The sequence below is a fragment of the Pollicipes pollicipes genome, unplaced genomic scaffold (assembly GCF_011947565.3).
Source record: "Pollicipes pollicipes isolate AB1234 unplaced genomic scaffold, Ppol_2.1 Scaffold_4219;HRSCAF=4965_pilon_pilon_pilon, whole genome shotgun sequence".
NCBI lineage: Eukaryota > Metazoa > Arthropoda > Thecostraca > Pollicipedomorpha > Pollicipedidae > Pollicipes > Pollicipes pollicipes.
Window position 1 is genome coordinate 33,824,108 of NW_023596448.1, and position 11,460 is coordinate 33,835,567.

Genomic DNA, 11,460 nt, shown 5'->3' on the forward strand with positions numbered 1-11,460 from the left:
GTGGTGGCTGGCTGGTCGCCCCACGCGCTGAGTGCTGGGATGGAGCGCGAGAGCGGCAACTGTGGCGGGGTGGTGACGCGTGACGTCATGGTGTGAGCGATGTGAAGTGAACAAGTTGCGCGGATCGGACCTCCGCGGACCTGTGCGAAGGATATCCGGATCTGTGACGGATCGGGGCGGACCTATATGAAGGACGTTAGTTATAATTCATGGTGAGCTTGATGAGCCAGCTGAGCTAAATTCGGCGAAAGCTGTTTGATCCTTCATTGCTGGCGTCCATTTGAACGATGTTTGGGAGACTTGCATTAATATAGAAATGGAGATTGCAACTGCGGTAGGTTTGCACACAATCATGACTCATGCTGCATTGCATTTTGTAATGGATATATCGTAGGTGACGAATCACCCTCGCCCAACCCTTGTATGAAAACTTTGTAGTTACTGAGGCAGGCGCGGAGACGGTTAGCGTACTGCAAGGTACATCAACGTGCAGCGTCTTTGACAGGTTAAGGTATCATATGTGTGATATCGTACTGTACTAACGGTTAGTACACTGTTCCTTCTACACGTAATATGAGACTGCTGAATTGGCGTAATTTGCACGCCGTGCTGACATCGGCAGCGCAGACAGTGTGACACTTCAGAGCTTCTACAGGCTGTTTTGAGCTGCTTGAAGATGCCTAGTTGCTGGGGGCAAACATTGTAAAAGGTATGCCATGCAACGGATTGCAAAAGGTACGCCCACTGAGTCGCAGCGAGAGTTCAGCAGCCGCCCGAACCGCCGTTGTAATTCATCTCACTCTCAGCCTCGGGATACGGAGCTCACTGCCCCTCGTCTGAGCAAAAACACAACCTTACAGCTCCCAGCCCGGATAGATGGCTTTGTCGGTCCACTTCAGGTTCGTGGGCCTGCCAGCGTGTTCTGGTCAGTTGGGCGGGAAGGGGGTTCCGCCAGTCCGCTATTATCATCGAAGCTGACTGACTGATGCCGGCTGGCTGATGGACTAAGTGACGCGCCAGCTGACCAGCTGATATGGCAGCCGCCAGACCAGCCAGCCAATTAAACAACAGAGCACAATCTTGTCTTCACACATTTCACACTACCCACAGACAGGCCAGATGACCATGAGCACGGAACATTCAAATCTCCACAACGTTCGCAATCCTCTAAATCGTGGGCAACGGAGTCAGAGTGAGATGGGGCGCAACAAGGGAGTGGCCGTCCAATGACATAAATCATCGTGAAGTAGAACCTGTTGTGCGATGAGAAATTTGCTTTGAAATATTATACACTTCATTCCCCATGTTGTTTTTTTCAGACTGCTCTGCTCTGCTGCTCTGCTCACAGGGGCCCCTGACCAAGAGGCTGGTACTGATAGTCACATTGGTTCCGACAGACGGCGGCACCACCGGGCGAATGCAGCCTGCTGAAAGACACCGGTATGCTCATCCAGTTTTGTATTACAACCATTTCGCAAAATAGCATCACAACAGCCCACACCCTAGTCCATACCACGCGGATGGCGGATTCACTCCCACTCTCCGCCACGACAAGCTGGCGAACGAGACAGCAGCCTCGCGAAGTGTCCTTAACAACCCGGGCACATACAGCCGTCCGCGTGATTCAGAACGCTCGGAGTGCGTCACACCAGGGCCAGAAGAAAAACAGGGGCGAACGGCACCGGAGCACGATCAGTTCACAGGGCAAACAACACAGAGGGCAGCCGGTGACGATGATTTCTCGCGGCGACCAATCGGTGCATGACGCGTGCCCAGCCAGCCAACCGATGGCCAGGATGCTGGCCGAGAGCCAATCGGCACATAACAGGACGAAATGTGCTTAAGCGGGCAATCGGTACCACGATGCTATCCAGCGACCAAAACGCTCACAAGGCGTGTCTCGTAGCCAATCGGTAACCTCTACGCTAATTGGCGACAAATCACCACACGAGACGTGCCCAGGCGGCCAATCGGTGATCGAGACACTGACTTGCGGCCAATCATTGCATGAGAAGTTCCCAGGCAGCTAGTCGGCCAACATGATGCTAACCGGCCACCGATAAGTAAACGGGGCGTGCGCAAGGAGCCATCAGTGCGCACGATGCTGGCCAACAATTGGACCAACCCGCACATGTCGTGTACTCAGACAGCCAATCACGAACCATCACGACGACGGTGACCAATCCGCGCACAGGTCGTGCTCGCATAGCCAACTGGCGACCGCCACGGCGAAATACGCGTGCAGACAGCCAAACATTGACCAAGACGCTGGCTGACAACCAATCCTAACAATCCGAGGAAGGCGGGCCCCAGCAACCGGGCAGTCGGGCTGCCTGACCACCTCACACGTGGGCCCCGGGACCGGTGGAAACAGCCCGCCGTGACCTTGACCTCCACACCGCACGAGAATGCCGCGTGCCGTCGCGCACCGCAAGCAACGACGCCAAAAACAACGCAGCCTGGCGCGAAGCGTCACCAACAGCATGACATCGCTGAAGTCACGGCGGTCGTCGGCGCGGCAGAGTCAATACAGAGTCGGAGTCGGAGTCGGCGGCCGCGGCAGATCAATACAGGCGGCTGTGCACACGTGGCCTGCGGAGGCTCCGCGGCCTTCCGTTAACACGCGTAACCTCGAGTCTGGCGCTCCTGCCACAAATCCGACTGCCAGCCCGAACCTTTCGATGGAATCGTTGCCCGACTTGAGAAGTTCAAGTCAAGTTGAAACTGAACACAGCACAGCAGATGATAAAAGTACCAAGCACTATTATGTATCATCTAATAGTTTCAAACTCGATTGACTAAATTAACCTCATGACGCTCCAGCCCTTCGTCTTGTCGGACCAACCATTCGCTGCGCAGCGTTGCTGCAACACCTCCTGGCAAAACCACAGCAAAACAGTAACTGAGGGTGGTGAGGGGACTCACCCTCGCCACGCTGTGCAAAGCCCACACAGGTATTATGCATCCGACGGGGCGGCAGCAGTAAGGGGGCCCTAAAACAGACCCCCGCCAGACAACCCGAGCGTGGACTCGTCCCGACCTCGATCGACCCACCCCACCTACGGGCATGCATGAAGTGGGGTAAACAGCGGACGGGCAAACGCCTGGCGGCACACAGAGCGTCGACGCATGGTGTATCGGCGACCCAGCCCCGCCGCGCCTGGCCGCCGGCGACTGCCGGTGGCCGCGCGCCCGGCCGGCGGCACAGAGCGGCTGCCACGAGTCACGTGGCTCTCGTGGGACCGCCGTGCCGGCTGTAGAAGAGCGCCCCGACAGCGGCGCCGCACCGAGTGTGGCGGCTCACAAGCGGCTGACAACGTGGCGCACGCCCTCCGGCAGCCTAGCCCCAGCGCACGCCACGTGCCGGGCGACCGGCGTCAAGGGCGCCTCCGTTCAGGAGGGCAGACAGCCCCAGCGACCAATCACAGTCAAACCTACACCAGGAGACGGGGAAGGACGCCAGTCCCCACAGTATCACGGTGGCGAATATTGCAGACATCCCTCCCTAATGACCCTAGTGTCCCCTACGTCATGTCTAACGCCAGGCCCAGCATCCGTACGTTGCAGAGACTCGTCCAATCACGGGGCCGCTCGCGGTGAGGTTCACCGTCAGCCCGGCCAATCACGGCGGCTTCTCGGTGGGCCGCAGCCAATGCGGCATCGTCTCTCAACCGGGCAGCCAATCGGGCGCCAGGATTCCCCCATCGTGGGCCCGACCACTCACGAGCGTGGCCGGCGCGTCACGGCCAATAGGAAGGCTTCGTTAAACCGGACGGCCAATCAGACGCGGCGCCTCACCGTCGCCCCATCGCTCGCAAGACCTTCGCCATGAGAGGTGCCTTTTTCTTCTCTGCAAAGACAGAAAGGTTCATCAGCAGTCGAACAAAAATTGAGTAAGGGGGAGGGGCGGCTGAAACGTCATGTTCCATAAATTTTAGGCAATTATGACCAGCGTGAAGTGACAGATATAACAAATGTGAATGAATGAACAAACAAAGTGACAATGTCCCATCCGAATCTGGCTCGCTAAAAAATGTCAAAAATAAGCCCGAACACAAAACTTATAAAATATATCAGTATCTTCGAGCTCGCTGGTGGCACGCTTTCTGCATGCAGAGCTTCACACCGCGCGGAGAAAATATTGTTGCGGCAAACCCCAGGGTGAGAAATTCAAGTCCAGCGCGGTCGACTCGCCCTCTCCTTCCCCGGCGGCCGACCGCCGGCGGCGGCCGCGGCGGCACTCACGCGGGGCGGCGGTGCGTCCGGGCGCCGCCGGCCGGCTAGTAGGGTCGGCGCCAGGCGCTGGCCGCGGCTGTCTCGCCCCGCCGGCCGCCATGGAGTTGGGCATCGGCATGGCCACCGCCACAGCCGTGCCGTTTTTCGCCTGTCGGAGGCGGCCGGCGGGGTCAGGCGGCAGGTCAGAGAGGTGTCAGAGGTCACAGGCCAAGGGGCCAATGGGTTTGAGGTCACAGAGGAACGCTTGGTCAGAGGGAACGGGAGACACCAGGTCTGGAGACTACAGGAGCGCGCCGGGTCAAAAAGGTTCTGAAGCTACGGAGGGCCAGCAGCAGACACATGTCTGGATCCCAAGGGTAGATCCAGGGCCCCACAAAATTCTGTGCTTATGGGATCCTGGTATATTCTTGGGGCTCCAGGCACGTGTCTGGTCAGAGGCCACCGGGTCAGTAGGTCAGAGGCGTATCGGATCAGAGGTCACGGAGGCGTGCCGGGTCAGAGGTCACAGAGACGTATCGGGTCAGTGGTCCCGGAGACGCACCGGGTCAGAGGTCATGGGGGCGTACCAGGTTAAAGGTCTCCGAGGCGCACCGGGCCCGCGAGGTCATGGAAGCGTATCGGGTCAGAGGTCACGGAGACGTACCGGGCCAGAAGGCGACGTGGTATAACGGCTCAGGGTCGCTATCAAGGACAGCCCAACGCGACCAGTATGCCACCTCACCAGACGCACATGGGAGACCATTGTTCCGCACAGGAACAACGGCTTACTCACAGACGCGCGACACCATCCAGCCACACAGTCAATACGGACGTCAACGGCTTCTGCTTTAAACTCTCGCCCATGAGGCCACCAGGCGCAATCCTGCCACCATCCCAGCGACACACGTGAATTACACCACCAGGTGCGGCAACCCCTCCTAAGACGCGGCGCAGCTACCACGCTCACAGCACCAGCCCGCCTCAGCGCCGCTCCCGCCGCCTCGGCCGGCGCCGCAGCGCGCGCCGTCGGCGCCTCGCACCTGTTTCCTGGCGACGTTCCTCGGCGGTTTGGCCACTGTGTGTTCGTAGGCCACCTTGGTCTTGCGGCTGCTGGCCAGCGACTCCTGGCGCTTGCCCTCGATGATGGAGCGCAGCTTGTTGTACTTGATCTCGCGCTCCTCCGCGCAGCGCTGCCGGCGGACACGGCCGCGCGTCACGGGCCGGCCGTGTTGTGTGCCGCGGCGAGCGCGCTCGGGCGCGTTGGCTCGTGCCGCGGGGATTACGCACGTGTTAAAGGGATACAGCAGGTATGGTCAACAGGCAACAGGCCGCTGTGCTCGCTCAGAACGGACAGACACAGTTACCAGCAGCCGCACACTGACCAAACCACACCAGACCAGACCAGACCAGGCACCAGTCACTGGCACAGCGAGGTGGCCACCAAACGACCCACCCAGCCCAATACCGAAGCCGCCACCGGACCATGAACATCGCCATGAAGCAACGATAACACCGCCGCTCGGCTGAGGCATCAGCATCCCTGGCCCACCGACCAAGCAGAGACCGCTACCCCATCGGGTCTGCCCCGAGTCCCGAGCCCCGAATCCCGAGTCCCGAGCCCCGAGTCCTGAGCCCCGAGTCCCGAGTCCCGAGTCCCGAGTCCCGAGTCCCGAGTCCCGAGTCCCGAGTCCCGAGTCTCGAGCCCCGAGTCTCGAGCCCCGAGTCCCGAGCCCCCCCCCCCTCCCCACACACCCCCGGGTCCAGCGCAGGGCGGCCGGAGGAGACTCACGATATGCATCTCGCGCCACGTCTCCATCTCCTGGCGGGGCTCGGCGCGGAACTCCTTGTGCACCAGCGCCTTCCAGAGGGCGTCCGTGTCCTCCAGCAGGTAGGAGTTGTAGTACTCGATGTTGTGCAGCTGGCCGGCCGAGCACTTCTCCAGCACCGGCCTCAGGATGTCGTACGGCACGCCGCCCGTGTACTCCAGGTCTGCGGGCGGCGGGCGGCGCCGTCAGTCCGGCAGGCAGGCGCCGCGAGCACGTGCGCCGGTGGATTCGGGGGGCTCGAGACCAGCAGACAGCCGATCGGGCGTCCATGTGATGTGGGTTCTACACTGAGGCTGCGGGAGATGCCCGGCCTACGGCACCACACGAAAACATGCGCCCTGATTCAGGCGCAAACACAATGCCACCTGCATCAAACACAGTCAGAAAGGACGTAGCAGAAGTACCTTCCGCTAGAACTCTGTGTATCTGCCCCCCTGAGTTCGCCCTTGAGTCACCGACACGGAGCGGCTCGACTGCCGTGTCCGGCACACGCCAGGCAGGGTGGGCACTCACAGTCGATGTTCTCCTGTAGGCTGCGCAGGCAGATGTCCACCAGTGTCGGCACGCGGGACCAGCCGGCGCTGCGCGCGCCAGAGTACACCTTGGTCCTGGACACAGGGGCACGGATGTCAGACACAGGGGCACGGACGGTCAGACACAGCGCGACGCGCCGCTCCTGGGCACGGAGAGCGCTGGTCAGACGGGCTGACGTAAGTGGAGAATATCGGCCACGGAAGCCGCTCCTGGGCACGGAGAGCGCTGGTCAGACGGGCTGACGTAGGCGGAGAACATCGGTCACGGAAGCAGCGACAAGACGGTCAGACGATCCCCTCGCCTTGCGTTCCTGACACCGCCCCTGCCCACCCTCACAGCCTCCCCCTCCCGTTCGCCGACTCCCCTCACCACGTGTTCCTGGCACCGCCGCTGTTCCCCACCTCCCTCTTCCCCTCACCGTTTGTTTTTGGCGCCGAGCACGGCGGCCAACGCCTCCTCCTCGTCCAGGGTGCGCTTGGCGGCGGGCCGGCCGGCGGCGGGCGCGCGCGGCAGTGGCCGGTAGTGGCCCGAGATCTCTGGCAGCGCGTCCAGCACCTCGAGCGCCGGCGGCGGCGGCGGCGGCGATGGCCGGGCCCGCTCCACCAGCTGCCGAGCGAGAGCGGGGTCAGCCAGGGAAGAGCGAGGCGCGGCGGCTGGGTCAGAGGAGAGCGGGGAGCGGCGGCGGGGTCAGGGCGCGATGCTCGTCGCTCGTGCACTACACGCCTGGACCCAGGAACGGGACTAGAGTAATGAGGTATTTCGAGGGGGAATCAAAGATGCAGCCAAAGTGACAGCCGGGGGACAGCACAGGGGCCACGGCCCTCTGTATCAGTACGGGGGGGGGGGGGAACCGGCAGCGGATGCACAGACAGGCCGCGGCCGCAGCACCGGCGCCCTCAAAGACCAGCGATATTTACATGATGTCTGCACTGTCCGTTCCGTGGTAAATTGGAATTCAGCGCGTGGAAATACCTATCAGACACAGCGCGCAAACTGTACAACCACTAGTGAGGTTTGGTGCGTACCAGAACATTCAGAAACGGTTAGGGTATATAATGATATGCTGTAACGCGACGAAACGCAGCTTTGCATGCTCGACATAATCTTACCCGACACGCAACTGCCAGTTCCAGCAGCAGACTGACCCGAATCTCAGACCAGCACAGCGAAATCGGGCGACACTAACGGTATCCCGGTCAGCGCGTGGAAGAGTGAATCCGACCCAGGCCAACGAGGAACAACTCAAAGCGTAACCGGGAAGAGCTACTCACAGAACCAGAGGAGTTCAGCGAAGACGACGACTTTGATGAGGACGACTTGGACTTCTTCTTCTTCTTCCGCACGACTGAGTCGGAGCCGCCTGCGTGAGATGGGGCGAATCCCCAGTTATGAGCGAACCGATCCGCCACGAAGCACTCATCGATGTATAACTGCTTCCCCTGCACACGGGAGATAACCCCGACAACGAGGCGAGGCTGGCTAGTGTAACACATCCTTAGCAGCCAATCGTCTCAAAGACCGGAAAAAGACAAAAAGTAAACAATCAGCCACATCTATCCCTAGACAGCAGCGTGGTAACTTTAACTGTTGAGTGCCAAGGATGCTGGCATCTGCATGTTACTGCACACGTGCTTGAGACCCCCAGACTGCAGCCCTTTTCCTTCGCTCAACACCGACCAGCCAGCATCGAGCCAGATGGCGGTCAACCCAGCATCTGTGCACCCCCGGCACGGAAAATCGGACGGACAGGTCAGAACGTGAAAACACAAGGTCAAACGGCAACGCATCAGCAGCAAAGGAAGCATGCTGGGGGCGGAGATGGCGGAGGAGACCAGAGGTCTGGTGACATGAAATTTGTCTACCCTGGTACAAGCTGCAACCCACTCACCGAGCGCAGCCGCGAAGGATGCGCCACCGGTCTCCTCGTCGCCGCCGCCGCTGCTGGCTGGCCGAGGAAGTCGACCTCGCGGAGGGCCGGGGCCGCCCGCGCCGCCGCCCCTGCTCCGAGCGGTCCCGATCAGCGCCGCGACGACTTGTGCTTGCTGCCGTGGTGCCGCTCCTTGCGCGCCGCCTCGCCGTTGACCTTCGGCGTCGGCGCCGCGCCGTCGGGCGAGGCGCCGACGTCTCGCCGATCCCGCTCCTTTCCATGCTTGCGCGGTCGCCCCTTCACGGTCACGGTCGCGGTCACGGTCGCGGTCGCGGTCACGGTCGCGGTCACGATCACGCCGGTCACGGTCACGATCACGGTCGCGATCGCGGTCGCGGTCACCCGCCGCCGGCGGTGTCCGGGCTTGAGCGAGGGCGGCGGGATCGTGGCCGTTCACCGGCGCCGGCTCGTGCCGACGGTTGCTTGCTCTCCTTGCGGTGCCTGCTCTCGGCGCGGTCGCGCTCCTCCTTGTGCCGGTGCTCGCTGCTCGGGCCGGCCGCCTCCTCGCGGCGCGCGCGCTCCTCGCGGCGCGCCGCTTCTCGTCGCGCGCGCGCCGCTCGGCCTCAGCGGCCGCCTGCGCCTCCCGCTCGGCCTCCGGCCTCGGCCAGCTCGCGCTGGCGCCCGCTCCTCCTCCTCCGCCTCGCGCTGGCGCTGCTCTCTCCTCCTCCGCCTCGCGCTGGCGGCTGCTCCTCGCGCGCGCGCGCCTCGTCGATCTCCATGCGCTCGCTGCCGTCGCTGGCGGCGGGCGAAGCGCTGCGCGCGCTGGCCCGCTCGGCCTGCTCGTTTTCGTCGAAGATGCGCTTCCATTTGGAGACAAGCTCCCGCGACTTGAGCCCGACCGGGCCCGGATCGCGCCGGAAGGCGTTCACCGTCTTGCCCACGCCGGTGCGCGACAACACGTCCACCGTGATGGGCAGCCTCTGCAGCTTGCTGAAGCAGTGCAGGATCTGGGGATGCCAAGAGCAAAGTGTTGGGGAGACCACTTGCATGGTATCTGTGGTGTTGGTTGCTGTGGCTATTGTTGTGCTACACTTGTGGTGGAGCTTCTGACCATGGCCCAGGTCTCTTCTTTAATCTAGGTCTTATAATATCACCTAAAAGCTTTATATAGCATAGCCAGAAATAGCCAAACCCATAATGCAAGATGCACAAAATAACATGAACCTTATGTATATATATATACACATCATACATATACCACAGCCTAAAATATGTGTCACACTTTAAACTGTACCTGAGTAACTTTGTCAAAACAAAGTGAGGCTAGACAAAAAGTGAGCTGTATAGACATTAAACACACCAATCCATCATATCAGATGACAATATTTTAGGTGCAGAACATTGTCTTACACAATATAGCAGACATAAAATAATTGGTTAGATAATCAGACTTAACAACTAAGAACACACTAACTGTATCAGCAATGATAGTGCAGAATACATGGACAAGAATGGACAAAACTGAACATGACTGCAAATAAGCATGGTAAGGTGGCTTACTGCACCTTGTTTAAACATCCATTTGAAAAAATCTATTGCAATTAAAGTTGCAACTAGCTTTTTAAGTACTAAACATTATTTTTAAATGCTGCTCAAGTATGCTCATGATGAAGAACTCATGAAAACTGTAGAAGCGCATGTGCGTACCAAGGCTCAAATGTTTCCAAATTTGGTGGTGTTATGACTGAGATGCATGCAAACCAATCAAATCAGCTTTGGCTAGTCCTTAAGTGATTTCAAAAGCCTATGAGAGTTGAGCATTTATCACTGCCTGAACAATATTTGACACCAAACAGCAGGTTAATGGTACTTCATATGATTGCAAAATCACATAGGCTTTGGCATTCTTAGACCCCTGTCACAAGCGGCATTAAACAACTGCAACAAGCTGATTTTCTTCCTCTAAATGACATCAAATATACACAAGACCAACAGCTGGTCTTGATAATTATCTGGTATCTTGCAAAATCTTACAGGAAGGTGCTTGGCACTGCCAACATGGACAATTATCTAAAAAAAAAATCAGTGCTAAGTGAGAATCCAAAATCATTCCCAGCGCACAGTTGGTACAGAATATTTTTGGTATGCCTGCCTAAGACTGTATGCTATGCATGGTGCATGTGGTACAAAATTGAGAGATAACTTCTGCATCTGCTGGATGTAAGTGGATAATCTCTGAGGATGATTAGCAGACATAAATATCTGTTTCACAAACATAGATTATAGTGGCTCAGCCAACAGGAGAAATACATCCTAATCCCAAGCATGAGAGCTGCACAGAATCACAAAAATCAGTTACTGAAAGTGAAAGTCTGTAAGGCTTTAACATTTCACAATTGAAGGCATTATACTAAATTCTTCATAGTTGGCATACAAATGTCCCACTTTTCCCCTGCAGCAAATCCCATGTTATCATGTTCAACCCTGTTGAATCTGGCATAACCTACATCTAAGCAAAATTTGGAAAGCTGCTCAAATGGATGGAATTAGGCAAACATGGAAGTACTCAAAACACAAGTTGAAACCAAGACATGAAGACAGACTTAGCACTTATACAGAAGAAAGCAAACTACTGTGTGTGCTAAATGTGTTATAAAGTGCTCACCTTGTCCTCATCGCTGTACCTTTCGACCTTTTTTTGGTAGTGCTCGACGATCTCTAATAACGAGGCACTCATCGTCATATCCGCTTCTGACACTTCTTCGTATCGCTATGTAGTCTTCAGGCCTTGCTTATGGCTCGACCAAGCAAAGGTCCTACCTTGCTTTGATTTTACATCATAATCACAAAAGTCGCAAAAGCCTGACCACACGCGCACAGGAACTCCAAAACATAGAAATTTTACACAACACATATGCTGTGAAAGTCGGAAAAGTCTCGTGCGTAATATTTGTCCCAATACTTGTTCCGTACACTTAGATGTTATTTGGCAGCCAGCTCTCTCCGCAGTACTGAAGC

General features: G+C 57.9%; 1 protein-coding gene across 1 annotated transcript; it reads right to left on the reverse strand.

The window, feature by feature from the left end:
- Positions 1-3,722: 3,722 nt before the first annotated feature.
- On the reverse strand, positions 3,723-11,185 carry LOC119095234 (transcription elongation factor B polypeptide 3-like). The gene is made up of 10 exons (XM_037218102.1): positions 11,108-11,185; positions 9,266-9,449; positions 8,464-8,538; positions 7,847-7,935; positions 6,994-7,181; positions 6,555-6,649; positions 6,005-6,204; positions 5,256-5,405; positions 4,246-4,384; positions 3,723-3,850 (listed from the first exon to the last, which is right to left on the reverse strand). Exons 1-10 carry the CDS (start codon positions 11,183-11,185, stop codon positions 3,795-3,797), a joined length of 1,254 nt encoding a protein of 417 aa, XP_037073997.1. The 3' UTR covers positions 3,723-3,794.
- Positions 11,186-11,460: the final 275 nt, after the last annotated feature.

What these genes read in the sequence shown, in the direction of transcription:
- LOC119095234 (XM_037218102.1), bottom strand. Translation starts at nt 11,185, where the DNA reads ATGACGATGAGTGCCTCGTTATTAGAGATCGTCGAGCACTACCAAAAA. An exon ending in CGCTGAACTCCTCTGGTTCT is followed by an intron (nt 7,182 to 7,846) that starts GTGAGTAGCTCT and finishes CTCGCTCGGCAG; the next exon opens with CTGGTGGAGCGGGCCCGGCC. An exon ending in CGGACGCACCGCCGCCCCGC is followed by an intron (nt 3,851 to 4,245) that starts GTGAGTGCCGCC and finishes CTGTCTTTGCAG; the next exon opens with AGAAGAAAAAGGCACCTCTC.